The sequence below is a fragment of the Hemibagrus wyckioides genome, linkage group LG04 (assembly GCF_019097595.1).
Source record: "Hemibagrus wyckioides isolate EC202008001 linkage group LG04, SWU_Hwy_1.0, whole genome shotgun sequence".
In the NCBI taxonomy this organism is placed as follows: Eukaryota; Metazoa; Chordata; class Actinopteri; order Siluriformes; family Bagridae; genus Hemibagrus; species Hemibagrus wyckioides.
This window is the reverse complement of record NC_080713.1, coordinates 6,119,417-6,141,959: the sequence shown is the minus strand read 5'-3', so window position 1 is coordinate 6,141,959 and position 22,543 is coordinate 6,119,417. Positions and strand designations below refer to the sequence as shown.

The window sequence follows — 22,543 nt, the reverse complement described above, 5'->3', positions numbered from 1 at the left end:
CCTCATTCTATAATACATTGCTCAAGAGTATTGATAGATATTCGATTTAAACCATCTTATCTGATATCATTGCTGTGTATGAAAAAATATCTTTAGAGAGAGGTTGTGAAAGAGAGAGAGAGAGTACATTTCGGTATTTACAGCTAACACTCGCTCTGAATATGCAACATCTACAGCCACAGTTCCTTAATCTTTCTGAATTTTACAGCGTGATTATACAGGCTGATGTATAATCCATAAGCCACTCCAAACACGCCATCAAATATGTGCGGTTTATTATTTGGCACTTTTATTCCCATTATCAATTGCCTCAGATCATTTTCTCCCTCCACGTTTAACCCTTTAAAACTCCCAGCAGCCATCAGCAGATCTACCCTGATTATTTTTTATGCTAGTTCCTGGAGGATATGGTTTAAGCTGAGACTTACAAAGTGTGTAAGATCTTAATACATATGTACGGAACACACTCTTTTATGTCACTGTTCTAACACACTACATCACTGTGGTGTAGTGTTTTGTACTAGAAGCGATTTTACACCACAGTGCCACATGGTGTAGTGCAGCAGAACAGCAGTCTTAGGAAACCTAATTCATTGGAAGCAGATTGTTCATTCATATTCACAGGGAGGACTTGAGGGGATGCAGATGTGATGTTTTCATCGTAGAAATGTGGCAATTTTTTACGAATAAAAATGTAAATAAAGAAAATAATATGTATGGCTCAGTCTGGAATATTTGATAGTGGGTAGTTTTCGGGTAGCTAATTCTCACTAATGAGATATTTTTTCCACAGTGTTTTTATGATTGTTTTTTCTGCGATGCAACGTGCAGAAATTTTAGCGTTTGGCTTTTTTTTTGTGGAAGTTGAAAGCACAGGATTCTTCTTTTAAACTCTACCAGTGAAGACACATATGCAATTGCATTCTATGATAGCTGTACTCATGTTTGACACACCTGGATGACGTGTTCTGACCATGTCACATGCCATGTTTTGGCCAAAAATCTGTGGTCCACCAAATATCGAGGCGCTTGCTTGATTTTGTGTTAATCTCTGCAATCACAAAATCATGGAAGGACTGATTTCTGAAAACCTGAAACATTCCAAATCATGTGGTGTTGACTAATTTCCAATTTTGATCTCATTATCAACAAACAACTTGGGCTATCGATTGAAATGTGAGTCAATAAAATAATTTACGCTGAAGTGAGCTAAAGATAGCTGTGTTGAAACCCGTAACCTAGATGCAGTCTGAATTAACAGCTACCGTGACTGACAGCTAAGCAGAGGTTCCTCCTGGTTCAGATTGAAGCTAAGACGTGAGAAGATTTTCCCCAAATATTGCAGTGCTCTGATTTAAAAATAGCCGATTTCACCTTTAAAGGTGAAAGTGCAGTAAGTCCCTCCTCTTCTCTGTTTTCAGTGGTGGTCATGCTTAACCAAGCATGATTGTTTGTGCCCCAAGGCTTAATTTAATTGGCTGCTGGCAGCTAGAGAGGAAGAAAAAAAAGAGAGAAACTCAAAGAGAGCTGAAGATTAGCCATGCAGTTGCAATGAAACCATCAGCAATATTGATTTTTTTAAAGAATTAACATTGATGAAACAGGTTTCTGGGGGTGCTTAGAATGGTGCTAAGCACGTTACAGCGGGTTAGCGTCCGTCTAAAGTCTCCTTGACACTGTGAATATAGTACAAGTCTTTACACACCACACCGTATTTATCTAAATTTGTATCTGTTTATTGGTCCATGCTGAAGCTGATGCTGCATTCGACTCGCGAAGTCAGATTTTGGAATGATTTTCAACCTTTGCAGCATGCATTCAAGCTACAAATTGGAAGAAGGAAGCATCCATGTTTTTCTCTTTAAATTTTTTTTTATCGGCAACAAGTTAGACACAGTGATAAGTGATGTAGATTTGTCTCCTCCAAACAGTGTACTGTATAATCAGTTTTTTAGATTTTACAATCAAATATGTTTATCGATCCAAAGCCAATATATGTATATGTAATAGAAACTCATTTAAATGTACTGAATGTGCTACTTTTTTCTCTTCTTTTTTTTTTGCTGATATGTCACTTATTCACTTGAACATGGAGTTGAGTAGAACATCCAGAGTTCCTGAGTAGAAATTAAAAGTTGAGGTGGTGTTTAGTTTGCTTGGAGGTCAGGGAATTATGAGTTATGACATCTAGCTGAAGTGGGTGTGGCCTATACCAGACATTAAAATAAATAAATAAATCCTGAAATGAATAATAAATAGAATATGCAAATTAAATTTCAATTTAGTTTGTTTTCCCAAAATATATACAACTTTGCCTAACCTATGCCCATGCTTGTGCATTTTTTTGGAAACCCACAGGTTCCTAATTACAATGCACATCTCTAGTCTATACCTAGATGGCCTGTGAACATTTTGGTCAAACATAACAAACGACCAAAGAATGAATAGGCATCTGTTCATTCCGAATAATGTATTCGTATAGGGTTATATACATAAACACACACACACAGCAGTGTCGGCTTATGCAACCATGATTCTCTCTCTCTCTCTCTCTCTCTCTCTGTCTCTCTCTTTGCTGTAGTACCACATTACCTGGGTGATTTCCTCTATAGGTACACCTGTGAAGGCATGTGCAGGAGACCTGCAAGAAAAATATTGTGTTCTATAAAACTTGGCCATAAACGGCCAGGTCCAATAAATCCATGGCAGAAATATTAAGTGGGGCCAATATTTCCTGGCACCTCTCCATCTGACTCTCCTAGTAAAAAACCCCAGTCAAATGACCTTATATACAGATTACATTATATATATGTATATATATATATATATATATACATTTTATATATATAATGCACAAGGGGGCAGGGGGAAACTTAATGCCTGCACTGCAATCTTTATTCATATTGGGGTCCTTTGCTGTGATAAAGTACTAACTGTCATTTTTAATACATATTAGCTAAGCATTACATATAAACTATGCCAATCAGGCTTGCAGAACACAGTAAATGAAAATGAGAGAGTGACTGCAGGACAAAAAAAAACAAAAAAAAAAAACAGGACGTACACAGGCAGTAAGTCAGAGACTCTCCCAAGGACATCAGAACTCAATTTCTGTGTTTTGTTCAATAGCATTGCCTGAAAGAACCACATCTGTTCAATGTAGCTTAGCGCGAAGAATGAATAGGACTGATTTTGTGTCTTCCTACACACGTGAGTGTAAGAGGGTGTGTAGATATCTCTTTTGCAAATGCACACACAAACACAGTCACGCACACTTGCATTGGCTTGGAATAGCTGATTTCACAGAGCACCAGAACATAGCCACTGGGACACATTTCCCTTTGGTAATGCAGAATGAACCCAAGAGATGCTTCTTAGCTGCAGATCAATAAAGCTTTAATTAACACATAAAAAATAACAACAGTGATGGATGATGTAAAGGTTACATATCTTTTAAACAACCCAATACAAAAAAAATGCTAATTTATATTAAAATTAATAATTAATACAGATTTACAAATGAACACTGTATATGTAAGGAATAAAAAGGTGTGCTGTTATAGGAAAGTGATATGTTGATTATTTTCCTATGACACCACATCCTGAAGTGTTTTATACTGTTTAAACCACAGCAATTTGTCATTTTCCACCTTTTTATAATAAATTTAAAAACATTATGTTACATTTTTCAATCTGCCATATAATTAGCTGTTACTATGGAAACGATAGCATATTAGTGTGACCTGCATTCATGCAGTGACAGTGATTGTCAGAGCTGATGGTACAGAACATCTTCTGGGCAATCAGATTATTAATATGTGTAAGTAAACCAGGGGTTCAACCAAGCTGTACCGTAAATATGACACTCCATTCATCCGTTTTCTGTACCGCTCACCCTACTCAGGGTCGCAGGGAGACTGGAATCCATCCCAGATGATTGGGGCACAGGGGGTGGGGTTGGGGTTTGATTGGTGTCCAGTTGGGGAGCACAGTCATGCACACACTCACCACTCATTCACACCCTACAGTTAATTTAAAGAAGCCAGTCAGCCTACAACTCATATTTTTGAGGGAGGAAACTGAAGTACCCGGAGGAATGCATGGGGTCAAACCCTGCACACACAGAACAGAGGCAGGAATCAAACCCACCAATCCTGGAGCCCCTGTTTCCATGCACTATATCCATTAATCTTTATAACCATTATAGCCCATCATAATCTTGGCAACTTCTTACAATTCCATTGGAATATCAATTCAAATCGTGTTTGACTGACCAACAGTTTTAAAGTTAAGTTGAACAGGGGTGTCCAATTTTATCCGCAAAGGGCAGAATTTCATTCCAATCAAGCAGGGGACACACCTGATTCCACCTATTTAGTCAACTGATCTTGGCTTTCAGTAGACTCAGGTGTGGGTTCAGCTCGGTTGCCTGCACCCACACTGGCCCTTTGTGGATAAGAATGGACACCGGTGCCTTTACAGTTATTATTGCAAAAAAAACAGCTAGTGGTCAAAAACAGGAACTGCAACATGTGTTAATAGAGTCCCATTTTGGAGGGAATCACGCTGCCCCATGCTTGCTTTATGAATGTTTGCAGTAGTTAAGGAGCAGTGGACAGGACAGCTAATCATGGACTGTGCTCTACTTTATTTGGTTTCTTGCTATATCATTATCAATGTTGCCCTGCCTCATCACAATCTATGCTCATGATCATTTGATTCTATTGATTTATTGATGGCTGGGTAATAAAATGATTGATAAAATGATTGATATGTTAGCCAATGTAAGTAGAGTGTAGAAAGTGTGTGTATCTAATGAAGTGGCATGCAGACAGTATATACATACTGCTAGATGGTTTGGGAATAGTTTTGCCATTGCAGGGAGTTATTTGAGGAGCATATATTACACCAATATGGATGATCTGATGTGAGGCATGAAGGAGAAACACGTCATTAGGGATATACAGAGTGAACTGTGAATTCAGGATAACGGGAGGCAGAAAGGGAGGCAGAGAGAGAGAGAGAGAGAGAGAGAGAGGCTGTGCTCTCAGCAGATACTGTTAGCTGTTGCTGTCTGTTTAAACTCTCTGGCTCCTCCCATCACGACTGGTGAGTGAGGGAGAGACAGAGAGAGAGAAAGAGAGCGAGAGTCGTTCTGGCAGCCACCTGAGCCACTCGATAAACTCCTGCTCCTAGCAACCCGCATCCGCCAGTGAGTGAGGGGGCGAGAGGAAGGGACGGAGAGAGAGTGTCGCGTGAGCGAGTGAGAGGCAGACAGACACAGAGAGAGAGAGAGAGAGAGAGAGAGAGAGAGAGAGATTGTGTGTGCATGTATGTGTGTCTGAGCTACAGGGCTCACACATAAAGGCAGAGGGTACGTCTCTTCTTCAGACCCAGGCTGTTGTCACGGACAAGGGGGGGCGTCGCCGTAGAGACAGAGGCAGCGTCGGCAGCCCCAACACCCTGGATCAGCCGTCACCGCAGCAACACAAGCTTCCTCGAGGACGGGAGTCCCACGGCTCTGCTCTTGATCTTCTTCTTGTCCTTCTTCTTGTGCCTTGTCTCTTTCTTCCGCTTGCTGATGGATGGAATTCTCCTGCCGGCTGGAAAGACAGAGAGGTATGGGAGGGTGCAGAAAAGATACAGTAACAGAGCATGAGAGGAGAAAAGAGCATGAGTGTATGCGTGTGCATGTGTGTGAGTGTCAGACAGAACGAGGTAGTCTGCAACAGTGCTGGCAGGAAGAGGGAGAGGGGTAAGGAGCTCAGTTATTGCCTCATTGGGAGAAAGAGACAGAATTAGGCTTCATTCTGGTTCACTGTCTCCACCTGATCTTGCTGTGTTAGGACTCATTCTTTCCATCTGAGGCCAGGGCAATGAAATTTTCGTTTCCTCTTGTCTCTGTGCCTTTCACTGCCTGCCATCCCAGTGCTGAAAAAGTTGGGTAGTTGCTTCAGAAAGAGATAGAGAAAGATAGCAAGTGAAGTGAGATAGTGTAGGTAAATGTATGGCAATGACAGATAGGTATATAGACAGAAAGAGGATGAACCGTTTTCCTTCGTGTCTCCTTAGGTGCCATGTGACGAGTGAACAGTCCTCTCCTCTCAATCACCCTCGGGGAGCAGATATGGGATTTACCTTCTCTGGCCACTTCTGAAAAAAAAAAAAAAAAAAGAAAACAATATTTCACCCCAGGGAAACAATTTCCATAGGGACTGGATGCCATTCACTTTTAGATGGAATTGTAAAGAATTTGGAAATCCACAGTTCCGTCCATCATGAGGAGAGGCATTAGAAGAGATTTTGGATAAAGGACATGCTAATGGTGCTCAGGGCTGGAGTGGGATACACACATCATTTCCCAAAAAGTCTTTATCATTGTTGTCTTCAGAGGGATTCCAATGTAAGTATAATTTTTCTCCTTCTCTCTTGCTGATGATATGTAGATGAATTGGTTTTGCACACCTACACAGAGAAAAGCATGCAATTCTTTCTTTAAAAGAGGAAGGACATATCTGAACAGTTTGTGTGAAATGGTTGCATGCTGCAACACCTGACTAGCTGCTTTTTTTATATAAGCTAACCTTGAAACTGAGTGCCAGTTTTCTCTGTTTGGTTTAGGTCTCTTAAACCCACACTCTGCTTAAAGGAGGCGTGTGCAGGACGCCTTGGGAAATCTCCTCTATTCAAATCTGTTGCCTTTTCCTCCCATTATACAAAAAGACATTAGATTAACAAAGCAAGAATTTGTAAGCAAATCTTAGCTTTGCCAGCCACTTGGAAGCAAAAATAATTTCTGACGCAGAGCTTTGTTCAAAAATAGGGTCTTTCCTTCTGGTCGGATTTTGTGTGGGTGTTCAAAGTGGACCATTGACAATCATAGTGCCTCTTTCTTTTCACTAGCCCTCTATTCAGCTGAATATGATCTTTTGGAGCACCTACACATCGGGTAACTTCATTATATAGTACAGACAGTGGCAACAGATTTTAGTCTATAAAGGCAAATATGGTCAGAAATACAGGATGTCATAAAACCTAGTCCTCTTAGCACATTACCACAATTTTTTTGTCTTAGATTCCATGTACCTGGTTGCACCCTTCAGCACTTTCTCGGATTTAAGACATTTTAAATGACTCCTACATCCGCCTCTCTAACGTCCTCTTCCTGCGGAGCTCTTGGACATCCCACAGTGCTGTGCAGGAGGAGGCTTGTGCCCAGGCCCCACCAACTTTCCTGGCTCTGCGGGTGTTTTTAAGATGTTGGAGCCCGCCTGCGTGGCCCGAGCCCGAGATCGGATCAGTGATCGGATCAGTAGCACTGCGGCTCCTGGTGGCCCCAGACATGGGCCGCGGCTCGGCCTGCCCCCGTGCTCAGCCCTCCGCCCACCCACCCCTGCTCCGCCTGTGAAGGATGTCCAAGAGTCGAGCTCCTGCCCAGGAACCCTCTGAGATCCCCAGCCACAGAGAGCGCATCCGCAGCCACATGAAGATGGTGATCGAGCAGCTGGAAGGCATTCTCATAGAGCTCAAAGATGTGGCCAAAGAGCTGCGGGAGGTAAGACAGCTTTGGTATTGTAGGGGCATTTTTCGGTGGTGTCTCAATCATCTTGTATACCAGCTACAAAATTGCTTAGATACTTATACACACTTGTTCTATATGTATGATTAGTTTAATCTAAGAATGGGAAAGTTGGATACTTTTAATACTGGATACTGGGTTGGATTTTTAAGGATTCTGGTCCAGTTGCCAAGTTGACAAGCATCTAAAAGTATCTCTACGTAAATCTCTCCAGAAAGCCAGCTTTATCCTGTGCATCCTCTAAAACACAGCCAATTGGGTACACTTGTGGAATTTGACTTGGATTTTCTGTTAGATATTTTGAAGTATGTTGAAGTGTTTCTAGGGTTATGTTTAGGGTTAGAACTATGATTAGTAGTTCCCAGGCCTGGTCCAGGAGTGCCCCTGCTTTGCAATATGCCAGGAGTACCCCTGCTTTGCAATATGTCAGTCTGGTCCATCCTCTCACACACCTGATCTAACTGGTAACTATTCTAGATTACCTTTCAAGGTTATACTGCCTTTTCACACATAGTATCCAAACTAACCAAACTACAGATCACTGTACAAGATTTTTTTTTTTTTACATCAGTGGTTTCCAACTCTGGTCCTGGACTACCCTTTGCCTGGCTCCTTGCTTGCCTATTAGCTTGTTTTTCTCTGTCTTTTCCTGTGTTTGAGCAGGTAAAACACAAGTGGTACTTGAGGATGGAGATTGGAAACCACTCTCTGTTTTACACTGTCCTTTACACACAACTCCAAATCTAATCCCCCTGAGTACTCTTAAAAATATGACCTACTTAGCCCTAATTCCCAGGTAAAGTAAAAATAGATGCCCTACAGTGAGAGTAACATTTCTGGTCAATTAGTGAGACTATTATATGGCCGGATAGGTAGAAAACATCTCGGTGGTATCGATCAATAGTTCCTTGATGTTGCACATCCAGATGGATAGAATAGAGATCTTTGCATGCCTGGTTATGATCAGATACAAGCTGCCTTCTGTTTTTTTTTTTTTTTTGTGACTTGCTGATCATTCCTGGGATGACCGGAAGGGTGTTGGTGAAGGTGCCGGACTCATAGGGTGAGGGAAAAGCGGGTGTTTGCTGTACAGGAATTCACCAAAAGGGTTTGGATTTTAAATGTAAAGCAGGGAAAATATGTGCAATAAGGATTGGGAGATAGAGCACTGAGGTGTTCTAGGTAGGATTTGGCACAGCAATCGTTATGTAAGCACTTTGCTATCAGCTGGATTCCTACTGTATTCTACCAACTGCCATGGAAACAAGATCAAAAGATTCCATTGTGTGTGTTTGTATGTGTGGGAAAAAAAATACAAATATGTTGTGTGTCATTATGTTTGATCTGAAAAAAAGAAAGTGTGTGTGAGTGTCTCGGTGTGTGTTTGAGTGTGTGTGTACCTTCACGCATGACAGAAAGCGATAAGTAGATGTGAGAGTGTTTGTTTAGAGCTGTAATGGAGGTGTTAGAATAACATTTACGGAAGAGGAAGTTCATATGGCTTATGTGAGAAGGCATGATGTGCACATTTAAGTCTCTTAAGGTATAGAAGACAAAATGAAAGGAGCCGATTCCTCTTTTTTACCTTGGTGCGTAGGTGTTTGTCAGCTACTTACTCTACATGAAAAAGAGACTTGGTTTTCTATGTGTGTGTGTGTGTTTGTCTGTATAGAATAACAAAGCATGTCTGACCCTGAATGTCAGAATAAGATCTGCTTGTCCTAGACTCTGTTCTGTCCTTCGCTGCAAGGTGCTGTAAAGCTTAATAAAAAAGAACCAAAGGTGAAAGAAAGAGTGTGTGGATGCGACAGACAGAAAGAGAACAGATAGAGCGAATGAGACCGAGAAAGAGAATTCTCAGGAGAACTAGCCCAACTTTATCTAAAATTTCTATATCATTCTATCATTCTATCCATGTGCCCCGGTCACTTCATCACCTGCACGCCTCTCTCTATTCAGCAATCACACATAGCCTCCTGTAGGACCCCCTGAGGCAGCTGGACCTCCACACTCCATCCACACTCTGTCACTCTGATCCCCTCTGCATCCCATCATCCCTTTCACCAAAGTGTGTCTCAGTCAAGAGAGGAAAAGGCCACGCTACAGCGCATTGTACAACACCGCCGTGACACTCTCCAGACGTTAACATGATTGATGATCATCGGAGGCAAGCAGTGGAAATAATGCTAGCTCTAGCTATTTATAAAGCCCAGAGCTAGCCACTGTCCTGCACACGCACCCACTTCACATATGCATGAGCACTATAAATAGACAGGAACATGTTCAGTTTAAAAAAATAAATAAAAATGCAGCACTCGGAGAAATAGTTGACAAATCCTGCCTGCTGTACGGGTGATGACATTATAGCATCATCCTGACTGCTGTTACAGCCATGGGCTGCTTGCTCAGAGTGTACTGATTACTAATATTATATAAAATCTATATACAAGATGAGGAGTAAGATGTATCGCATGTGTCGGTTAAATCATTGCGTGAATATAAGCAGGAAGGTATTGCTTGTGTACATTCAATGATATGAGTGATGTGTGTGTGCATACATATGTGTGTATGAGGCAAGGGGATACTAGTAAATCTTATTTGAGCCTGTCAGCCCATATACTATATTATAAATATATCAATTTTAAAGATGTGTTGCTCTGTTTCTGACCAAATATTGACCAAATGCCTGGCAGAACCACATGGCTGGATTGCTGTTGACCTAGATGTCCCTTCAGACATGAAATAGATTTTTTTTTAAAGTAAAATGAAGTCTGTTTGTGTGTGTGTGTGTGTGTGTGTGTGTGTAGGAGAGACCGAAAGTGAGAGAAAAGACTTATGCAACTCAGCTGGTAACTTACATAAAATAACACAAGCAGTTGGGAGTTAGTCATCAATCCTGCCATTCTGGAAGAGTGTGCTATCTCACACATGGCAGAAATCTACTCTTGTTGCTACACTGCTACTGCAACATACACTACGAGGGCTTAATTTGGTCACAGCCACTTGCAACACAAATATCTAAAAGGTCAAGACCAGATCTTCTATTATTATTCACTGCTTCAATTAAAAAAAAAAGTCCTTGCTGAAAGAGTTGGGTACATTTACTCAATCTCAAATCTCTGGTTCACCTGGGCAAAGTCATGTACTATAAACGCGATATTTCAATGAGATCTTTGGGTTGTTAACGCGAACTAACTCCATATTACGGGCCATGGTTTTGGAATGGGATGCACATGTGAGTGTGGTGGTCAGGTGAAAACACACTTTTGTCCGTATATTGTATATCTACCATGTCATTTTTTGTTATGCATATATTATACTGTATAACAGCTCAGACAAAACTTTACTCAGGATTCAGAGTGACAGACAGGACTGAAGGTAATAAGCAGGAGTTAGAAAGTTTATAAAAGGAAAAGAAAACAACAAAATAGAGTTGTTTGAAAGTACTAGCTAGACTCTCAGCTATTGACTAATATAGAAAGAAATATACATATATTTAACAGGCTAAACAAAACCATCATTATTTTCCTCAACACTAGATTTCATCTAGTTGTCTATTTAGCTCGAGATATTCATAGATCGTAAAAGAAAGCTCCTATATTTGTCCCGCTGTATGAGGCATGCAGTTCGCTGTGAGTTTACAACCAGAGCTTCTATCGAGCAAGCTAACGTTAGCTGACTAGTTTGTTCTGTAGGCTATGTGCTCTTTGTGACCTTGCAGAATGAGCATAGGTATCAGCAATGCACGGACACTGCTCCTGGTCCAGGCAGTCAGAGTGAGAGCTAACCCGCTGACAGTAGCTAAATCATAAGCTCCTGCTGCTCTTTTAGCGCTTTCATCTGGTATTCAGTAACTTCTATACCTTGATGGTCACATTGAGTTATTTTATACTCTTATTTTTTTTTCCCTGAGCATCCTGAGCAAGTTGGGAATATGAGTTTAAATCAGCATTCTGGTTTGGGAGTATGGCTTTGGATAGCGTTTTCCAAACAGAGAAGGTTAATCATAAATCCTGGAGCCATAGGATTGCTTGCAGATTGGAATTACCAGTATAGAAAAGAAGGTGCATCATTTGCAGGTGGTTCTGCTTAAATACAGGAATATTCATTACATAAGTGATGATGTTTTATAACAAGACCAGAGGGACATTAACAAACTAAATTAACCATTTTGCCCAAAAACATTGAACACTTCTGTGTGAAAACAATCCTCCACAAGCCCATTACTTTATCTAAGATTATTATGTTTAGATGGACTCCAACACTGCATGATACGTCTGAAGTGAAATAGTCTCTGGTGGTTAAAGGATAAGTAATTGTTGTTATTGCTACAATGAACATGTTCTCAAATAGGGGGTAGGGGTTGCAGTAGTTACACAGAAATTGAATAATCAATACATTTCATTAACAAGTAAATAATGTGGCTCTTTCTTTTTGTTCACTACTATAATGGTGCCAGAGATGAACTACCAGGGAGTAAGATGGAAAATGTCCTTCATGCTTCTACAAAGATTTCAGGTTTGGACTTGGTTTGTTTATAAAAAAAAAAAAAGCAATTATAGCATGAATCATTTTAATATTGAGACAAGGACAGTCAGTGTTTCTTTAATAAAGCGATCAGGAATGAGGGAGAGGGACTAAGAGACAATAGCAGGACACCTAATAGAATAGACGTGATGAATTTTACTTACTAGCAATTATCTCTAGAACATCACAATCTCAGCCACACCTACTACCAAGCATATCCTGTAATTACACTCGTACAGGCCAGCCTTAGATCTTTGCTGTCTCATGGTAGGAAAAGGTTAAAGATCTGAGATACAGCTATTTTCTGAAAGGTCAAAAATACTTGTCTGGAGCGTCAGGTATGAACAGGCATAAAACATTTCAAAATGAGAGGTTGGGATACAGACAGATATCTGCAGTCAGTTACACCAGCTGAATTGGAAGTCAGGGTGTAGTTATTATGAGTTCGACTTACTTCAGACTTCTAATCATTATCGAACCTTAATTCTTGTGTTTAAGCTGCACAGTGTGGATGCCTCCATGTTTATTTTCGCTTAGAAACAATCTAGCCAGCTATCTGCTTTTACAGTAAATTGTATGGTCACTGATATAAATTTCGCAAGATAATATCTCTGTATGTCGAATGAGCTTAAGCTAGAATTAGTATGTGCGGTAGAACTGAGTTAAAAGATGCAAAAGTGTACCTTTGTTTACTGTTGATGCTGTGAGCAGCCATGTTGGTTTAATGTCACGTGATGAACTCCCAGTTCAGGATTCCTTCCAGAATTTTCCAAGTTGAAGGTATGAAGGTTGAAGTATTTTTTCTAGTCAGAAATCGGAAATTCCAAGTTTCACCCAAAGCAGTAAACTAGAGCGGTGTAGAATTTTGGTTGAGTGAAGTGATGAAAAATCGAACTTTAATCAGATGGTCTGACTTTCAACACTCCATTCCATCAGGCTTATCATATGACATGATCCAACATGAACAGCTAATGCTACATCCATGATCAAACTGCAGGAAAGTGTTTAGCATCTTCAATCAAGGTCTGTCTCTGAAGTTCGCAATAAAGCAGAGACACAAATGACCCATTTCTTGTTTTTGTACTTGTTCTGTTTGGGTTCTCATGCAACAAGCGTAATGAACCATAGGAGGAAAAGATCATGAAGTGGATGCAAATCTGAATGTTTTGAACAACCGAATGACATTATTGTATATCACTGGAGTTGGTTTAAAATACTGAAAACTTTTTTATTTTTCATTTTTAAAATTTTTTTGCTTAAAGTAAAACTATGTATAATAGCTACTTTGAAGATTATTTTATGATCAGTTACATTGATGTGTTTCATTAAAAACTTAAAGTGGCCCTGTGATCATAGACCACAATAATCCTCCCCACAGTCCTCACAAAATCCAAAAAGTGGAACCGTGGCATACGAATGCCCTCCCTTACGAATTTTTGCCTTAAGAAGTGAAATTTTGCAAGTGGCATACAAAGAATTTTCGGCATACGAACAATCCGAACTGAACGCCGGCTAAGTTGCACATATGTCCAGCTTCAGTCAGCGAAAGAGTCAACCCACGATACCAACATTGCCTTCAGCATGCATTTAAAGCTAGGTGATTTTTTCTGGTGTTTTTTTGTTGACAGATTGGTGGCGTGGGCGGTCTGTTCTATTTTTAGCCCAAGCTTGGTGGCATGATTTCCTGTGAGGACCCTTGACTTGGAATGCTTGGCTTGGGTCAGTTCTTTGTAAGCAGCCATACGCTGAGTATTGGTAATATTTTTGGGTGGCTGGAAAGGATTGTCTGCATTTACATTATTTCTTACGGGACAATTGATTTCGAAATTTTAGCCATAAGAACTCACCTCCAGAACTAATTAAATTCATATTCCGAGATTCCAATGTAACATGAAACGTATGGTTATTAGACAAACTTTAATTTAAACAGAATTTGTTTTGGTTAAGGCATATATTTCACCTGCTACAGAGTATCTGTATCTGTATCTTCATGCTATGTTAAAACTACGTCACTGAACGTGGTAGTCTATAAAAACGAACATGAGACTAAGTTATGATAGAACTTTCATCCAACTGGTGCAGATGGAAAAACGCACATTTCATTTATGCTCATTGTTCCTTATCACTTCTTTGTGTGAAACAATGGTTATGGGTGTAATTAACAAACCCCAGTTTGTCAATGTGGTCCATTTCCTTTTGTCATCAAACTACAGTGTAAATTTGCAGAGAAAATTGATAGTTTGTCCTTCTGCTTGGTTCAGTGCTCGCTCTATTGGCTTTGTATATAGATGAGTTTTTGTCAGTCATATTTGTTGGTGATGTGTAGAATAAAAATGTAGACACATTTTTTACTTATTTATTTTTTCTATTATAGGTTGGTCAGGGTTGAAGGCTGTAATTCACACTACAGTTGAAAAAAAAAAAAAAAAGATTTATGGCAATATATAATTGTATAACTATGCCCTCTACCTATAGAGCTAACTAGCAAGAGTTATTTCGTCTGGTTGTTTCCATTAAGGTCTAGTCTGTATGCAACATGCACACAAGTTTCAAGGTCTTTATTTATGTCTTTAAGTATGTAATTAAGTGTGTTCTGCATTAATGTTCTTCCCAGAAATTGTGTACACACTGTTTTTCCTACTTTGTTTTTGCCAGAAGTGTTCACAGGGCAGGTGCAGGAGGCATTTCCTGCAGGCATGAGCCCTTTCAGGGAAATTAACTTATCAGACATTTTCAATCAGCACAAACAAATGAATTATTTTATCGCAAGTCTGATAGAAAATTACTCAGGACACTGGTGACTTTCGATGTGAGACATTTTTACCTCAGATAACCTTACACAGTATTTTAGAGGTTGAAGATAACACCTTCAAATTATAGATGCTTTTGAAAAAGCACTTGGGGCATCTCAGAGCACAGAAATGGGTTTGATATCACCAATTCATTTGAAGATATAAACATTTGTGTGGGAAAAAAATGTTTTCTAACCTGCTTTTTGGGGAGCTTGCTATGAATATATTGCTTTAATAGTCTAGGTAAAACCAGACATGCTTTCTTAAATCCATGAGTGTCTACTTCCATATGAGCCATTAAGAACTAGTGTGGAGTGTGACATAACAAAGTAATTCAGTGGAATGAATGGGGAACAGGGAAACATCCAAAACCATTTGGATGGGCAAATATGTGAGAAATCTTTTGGCCTTTGTGTGAAAGAGTTAAACAAATAAATCGCATCACCAGTTTGGTTTAAATTTTCCACTTTGGGTTAAATTTGGATGCAGAGATAAATATGTGGAGCAGTTAATAGATGCATTGTTTTTTATTTTTTTAACATATTTGCAGTGTAATGCATATTAGACACATGACTATTTTTGGGTCTGTTCTTCCAGCTCTGTACTATATTAAAGCCCGAGCAGAACTGCGCCACCAGCATTGATGTGTTCCAGTTCACACTGAGTGCCTTCTGGTTCGATTAACGCTCCGTGATCGGAGACACGCCTGACACGCCTCAGATCTTAATCAAGCAAAGCACTCCAGCAGAAACGAAACACAACGGCCACCCTGCATGACATACTGCATGCACACGATCTCAAAACACCATGTCCTCTAAAGCGAGTAGCACAAATGACAAGAACAAAGAAAAGTCAGTAGAGTAATGGTGGCAGATGGAGGGAACAAGGGGAAAATTTTCCACCTCGAGGAAGTCCATAAGCAGCATGTGGCATGTTCTTGCAAACAAGAGACTGGGGGTGCATGCATCTGGAGTCGGATCACATAGCACCATAGACCACATTCAGTCTGGGAAATAGAGAAAGCAAGCAGCATCGAGGGTGTGTGAGGATACAGGCAGACAGAAAAAGAATGCCAAGTCTTTCACCCCTGTGTTTTGCCCAGCAGAGGTGTTGCGCCCAGGGGAATCAGCTCAGGGCACACAGAGAGCCACAGCATGCCTTAAACTCTGAATCAAAGGCTGCTGCTTTCTCTGTTATAGGGTTTAGTCTGTTATATCTTGCTTCCTCCAACACAGAGGGAAGACAACCTGGTCCTGAGTGCATGGTCTGCATGCTCATCACTAGAGAAGCTAAAAAGGACCCAAGACCCATTACAGTGCATGTATCCTTGATTCCAAGCCTCTTGAGTTCCATAAAATGTCTGCCACGGTGGAATTGAGTGGAAAGTAATCTTGCTCTGCAGTAGTATGCAAAAAAAAATGCTTGACTGCCACGATCGCTAAAACCACATCTCCATGTTAGCACCACTAAAAATCTCATCTCCAGGCTCTAACAGAGCTGTGAGTTAAAATGTTCTTTCCAGAAGAAGATTTTTGTTGCCGTTTGCATTTGAGTGCTCAGCCATAGTAATTCAGTTTAACCGAAAATATATCATATATCTACTGAAAATGTATATTCCATGGATCCCTAGCCAGATTGGAGCTGAGCATTTCCGATCCTAATATTTTATATTTGAGCATTTCATTTATTATACAGCACTGTATGGTTATAATTTTGCCGACATGTTCACAACCTTAATAATGTCTGTATGAAAAAGAAGTCAAAAATTTGTAAGAGGCTAAACTGCGGCTGAGCTTTATTATCTCCTTGCTGTGGCCAGTTTTCTTTTTCTCAGGATCCATGTTTTCTCAATGTTATATCTTGTTTGGGCTTCCTCATGGACTGACAACTTATTAAGGCAGTGACAGATTGTATTTATATCTATATTCTATTGATATATCTCAATAATGAAGCTTTTAGGGCATTAGCAATGCATTACAAACTCCACATCTCTCAGTGATCACTTTATAAGATAGTGATGAGAGGCAAAGGATTACAAAATGTTAAATACACAGTTGTATTGTAGGTTGTAAGTCTGTAATGCTTTATGAAATATACACAAATGACATAAAGTAGTGGGTCTGGGGCTGATTTCTTTTATGACTGGGATGAATTTGCAGTCTAGGGTAGACAGAAATCAGCCCTAGCCTCACAACCTCATATCATTTTGAGTTTTTTTTTTTTAATAATGGCTTGGTTCCACAAAAGTCTAAACCAATCCGCCTTAATGTAATTGTAGTGGTTATGCAACAGACTTTAGTTGGTATTTCCAGTCAGTTCTTTTGTTCATCAATATAGCTACATTTGCCATTAAATTAGCTTTCACTTTATAAGAGAACAGAAACTCAAGACAAAAAACAAGACAAAAAACCTTTATCAAACGAGCTGAGCGCACATAATGCAAGACTTTACATTTAGTGATCTTTCAGCAAGAACAAGCTATTGCACCTCAGATGGTGATTATCAACCACCAAATCACTAACTGCCTTGACAGATGTAAGCCAGTTTCCCCTTTGTCCCATTCTCCATGTGCTATGGCTGTGTCCAAATCTGACTGCCTGCTTTGTTCCAAATCAGTGCGCCCTACAGTCTTGTCCTCAGCCGTGTGTTACAGACTCAATTTGCTGGAGATTAGTGAAAGGTTTTGGCTACAGCATAACAAAGGCTGAACTCAAATTACTTTTTTTTTCTAGAAAGTTCCCATGATCTTGTTACCTAAACATAATCTCTGAATTGTAATCCAAATTGACCTCAATAAATCAGAATTCTTTCTGTAGGTCAGTGGATGTTTTTGCTCAACCTCAAGCCACCCCTGTGTCTTTATATATGTTACTTGTCCAGACCTATTTCTCTTTGTTCTTGTCCTCATTTCTTTGCTGAAATTAAATTCTAAAATTAATGAGCGCCACCTCAGAATTGGGTGCATCAGCTGAAACAGAAGAGTGTTCACTACTGAAAAGTTGTCACATATACATTGCAGCATAGTGAAATTCTTTCTTCGCATATCCCATCCTTGGGGGTTGGGGTCAGAGTGCAGGGTCAGCTATGATGCAGGGCCCCTGGAGCGGGGTGGGTTAGGCCTTGCTAAAGGGCCAATGGTGGCAGCTTGGTGGTGCTGGGGCTTGAACCCCGATCTTCCAGTCAACGATCCAGAGCCTTGACCACTTGAGACTTATTGACTCATTGGTCCATTTGAATCAAACCCTGCTGCATGTGACCCAAGCATTCTGTGCATCATACTGTATTTGTGGGCAAATATTTACAGAGAGTAGAAATGAGCTCTTAAACTGATCCAAGAGGTGAAAATTGATCCAAGAGCTGTAGCTCTGCATAAATGCAGTATGTCCTGTATATTTGCGGAATAGCTGAGCAAGCTGTTTATTGACTGATCCAAATACTTATTTATAAGTATATTTTGTTAAAATCAAACAAACCAAAAGTATATACTTTGGTTTGTTTATTATATATATATCTGAAAATGCCCTTAAAGGTAACAGAAGAAACATGGTATAAGCTCTTTCTGATACTCTATACCTATAAGTGAAAAGCAGAACCAATTATATGGCTAAGTTATTTGATTTCTATTTAGTGAAGTCAAAAAGATGTCTTCAGTAACAGACAGTTTACAGGACAAAAACATGCTTAATGCATAGATACCCCATGCTTGGTTCACTACTAAACAAATCCGCTGACATCACTGCCGTCTCATCAGCGGTTTTGATCTTGTTCTTCTCTCATACACCAATTGTCAAAAGAGGATGTGTTAATTATGTTTTACAACAATCCAGCCATCAGCAGCAGCTGCCGGTCGATACTGACGTTGACAGTGACATAACTCTATTAATGGAACAATTACATTGCATTTACAATGTGCTTTTATCCAAGAGAGGAAGAGTTGACAGTAGTGGATTCTTGGATGAATGTCACGATCTTTTAAAATGCATAAGGATTGCATAAATCTTTTAGAAACAAGTTCTCATTGATATTTTTGCAACCCAAACAAAAAAAAAAAAACTTCCGCTCCAACTGAAAGTTCCAAATTCTCAGAGGAAGAATTGGAGGTTATTCTGACTCACATCTGTGCCAATATAAATCTTATTTAGCAGCGATACACACCTGAAAAGTCCAAACTCTAGAGACTTTTTTTAATTAAATTTGAAACCCGACCACTATGCAGCCAGAAACACTGGAGAGAACACCGGAAACAAACCCCGTGGTGTTGGCAGCACTGTCAGAATAGTCTAAGAATTATGGCTCTGAAAGTTCCTCAACCTCAACTACATCACTCCAGTTACATTTATGGCATTTGGCAGACACCTTTATCCAGAGCTACTTACATTTATTTCCTTTATACAGCTGCGCAGTTGAGGGTTAAGGGCTTTGCTCAAGGGCCTAGCAGAGGCAGCTTGGCAATGCTGAGATTTGAACTCAGAACCTTCAGGTAGGTTCAGTAGTCCAGCATCTTAACCACTGAGCAACCCTGACCTCAAGTTCAAAATTAAGATAGATGTTTGTTTTGTTTTTTTTAAATAATTAACTTATAATGTTATTATATTTATTAATATCACTTGAACCTGTATTAAGCCCTGTATTATAACATGTATTTAAGCAGTTAAAGCTAAGGGGAATGTGGAAGCTTAGTGGTTAAGGTATTGGACTACAGATCAGAAGGTGAGTTCAAATGCCAGGTCCACTAAGCTGCCACCACTTGGCCCCCTGAGCAAAGCCCCTAAGTTGTATAAGATAAAATGTAAGTTGCTGTGGATAAGGGCATCTGCCAAATGCTGTAAATATATATGAATATTGTCATGTAAATGTTATCCAGCCTTATGAACACAGCTCTTAAGACATTTGTCACCTTATTGTTTTTCTCTTCTAATAAAACTGCTGATAATATCTTGTCAGCCAAATACTGAGTATGACATATATAAGACATTTACATTATTCTAAATCAACCAAAAACGATAGATAAAAATCATAACTGGGTGTGTGCAATGTACCAGATGGACTCTTTATCCAAACTCCACATTAAACTGCAGAACTGTTGATGGCTAGGGTTCAATCGATTTTAAAGCCTGACCTGAGTGCTTCAAAAGAATTGCGCTGTGTGCCCAGTGGCAATGTCAGGACACACAAATGGCTTTAAATGGCACGACTGCTGGACTAAAACCACAGAGCTGAACATCATCTGAAATGCAAACTTCCTGTATAATGACACCAGGCTACTAAATGAAGGTGATCTGGTTCAAAGTACCTGACAGAGCTGAGGAAACTGAAGGTATCGATCTATAATCGGTGAGCTTAGCAAATGAACAGAATACATAATGAGCGTTCAGATGGCATTTTAGTGCAAAATTCGATTGCTGTTTTTTACTATTCCAGTTATCTGCTGTGTTAATTTGACACTGCTAGCACAGTTATAGCGGTGATTAATAGAAGAAAAAATCCCAAAATTATGGTCAGGTTTAGCTCCTAATTTCCAAAATGCTTTTTTTTCTTACTCAACATTCAGTTGTGGAGATTTTGGTGCATAGGTTCTAGCTAATGTAAACAGCACAGAGATTCTAGCTTGGCTAGTTAGCTACTAATCCCACTGCTCACCCACATCCCATAACTTGCAAGTAAACATGCAAGGTTTGGGGGAATCCTTACACCATGTTAAGAGTGATCATGAATTTCAGAAAACACAAGCGCTCCAAATTTCCTGCTTCATGGCAGGCAGGCTGTTATGCCCCGTTTCACACTGGGAAAAATCCACAGGATTAGCCTTCTGCGTCTGCTTATCTCCTTCTCCAAGACCCTGTAGATCCACTACACTGCAGTGTATTTGTCTCAACCCAAAGAAAATAACGGTACAACATGAACCGACTGGATGTCACTTTTTTTATATATCAAACTCGGATCTTAATGAAAAGGCTTAACATCCATGATTCTGTAAATCGACAAATTGTCTTTCCAGGAAGTTGAATGATTTAGATAACATCTAATAGTGTTTGAGATATGCCACACGGTAGCCTAGCTGACTAGCTAAATGTGAAAAAGAGCTTGAGAGCATTTTATGGATCTGTGGAAGTGGAGGTTGGAGTTTGGAGGTAGAGGTTTCTCCACAGTCATCTTCAATCATACCTGCTGATGAAGACGTTATCCTGGACGATGACTTTTGTTGTACACATTAAAGCTGAGGTTGACCATCAGATCAGGATGCATCTGATGTGTCTGAACAGTATTTCTATTTTGTATAAAGTTGAAATGGTGTTCTTGATCAGATGAGGGAGCGAAACCCAATTTGCTAAATCACTTCTCTGAAATATGGGTGTTACATAACCATTACAAAATAAACAAGAGATGGTTGGAAAAGTGAATAATGTGCAGGAAGTTTCACCAAATGCCAAAACCACATTGAAGAACCATGTTTGCTGCTAATGAGCAGTGACCGTACAGCAATACCCGCCCCTTGGGGCAGGATGCATGCTGCATATTCTATTTTCCGATTTAGGTTGAAAAGTATTATTATGTTGTGCATCCAGTGGCAATCCCGATGGATTAAACAGCAGGGGGTTTGCCGATTCTTGCAGAATTCCCCTACAAGGAAAAAGTGCTTGGACCCCTAATCATAATGAATAATAGATGGAACCTTTACAAACATCACATTATGTATACTACTGACTAGAGCATAACACTTACTAAGCATTACAGCAAAGCTTTTTCATTTATTATTATCTGACTAGCCGAGGGTCACGCTAGCTATAATTAACATGGTTATGTGCGTACTTACACCCAGGACACAACTATAAGCTTAGCGCCATGTTTATATCATAACAAAAGGCCGCTACGCTGTGTTCAGCAACTTCTCAGGGGAGGGATAATGTCGGTACATCCAGGACCCGAGGAGATAACAGCTCGTCTTTCTATCCTCCACCCGTTGTCTCGTTCGAACGGAGCGCCGGATGCTTACAGCATGTGCACACCGGCTGTGATCAATTGCAGCAGTTGCACCGATGGGCGTGTACGGGAACGGTTCTGCCTCATTTTTGTGCTATGAATTAAACCACTGGACTGCACTTAATGGAGTGAAAAATGGCACTCTGACTTTTACACGAGTTAATTGTTTTTCAAGCATGCTTAACACAGAGTGGGGAAAGGATGCTTTTATCAGCGTCGAGTAGGATTGTGTTAAGGCTTGAATGCATGATGAGTTTTCGCAGCGCAAACATATTTTTCAGAAATAGAAAAATAAAATAAATAAATAAATACATTTAAAAAAACACACAACGGCACAATGTTCCGCCTGGTGAACTATCAGTGAAGATTAAAAGTCAAGATTCGGAGCTGAACATTAAATAAATATTTTTAAAAAAAGCATAGGCTTTGCAGGTGCTAAGAGAACTATGAGCTGATAGATACAGCTGTTGCAACATACGTTCACAGAGTATATAGCATGGGTTCGCATATTGTGCTAAATTTATTAGCTAGCCCATTGCTCAAGGGGAAAGACATCATGCTATTCGGTATGTTTTGGTTACTGGAAGGTGAAATGATTTATCCTAAGGACAAGGAACCAGTTTATGTTTTATATCTTCGTACTGTAAAGTTTCAGCTTGGAGAC

The 22,543-nt window shown here is 39.8% G+C and overlaps 1 protein-coding gene across 2 annotated transcripts in view; it reads left to right on the top strand.

Annotated features, from left to right (window-relative positions):
* Positions 1 to 5,116: 5,116 nt before the first annotated feature.
* Positions 5,117 to 22,543, top strand: part of insyn1 (inhibitory synaptic factor 1) — an 83,279-nt gene continuing 65,852 nt past the window's right edge. The window contains exons 1-3 of one of the 2 annotated variants that reach the window (XM_058387137.1): positions 5,117 to 5,619; positions 6,073 to 6,403; positions 7,076 to 7,555. In XM_058387137.1, the coding sequence (XP_058243120.1) occupies positions 7,412 to 7,555 (144 nt within the window). In that variant the 5' untranslated portion in view covers positions 5,117 to 5,619; positions 6,073 to 6,403; positions 7,076 to 7,411. Of the gene's footprint in view, positions 6,404 to 7,075; positions 7,556 to 22,543 lie in introns of both variants that reach the window. The other variant, XM_058387139.1, reaches the window with a different exon arrangement.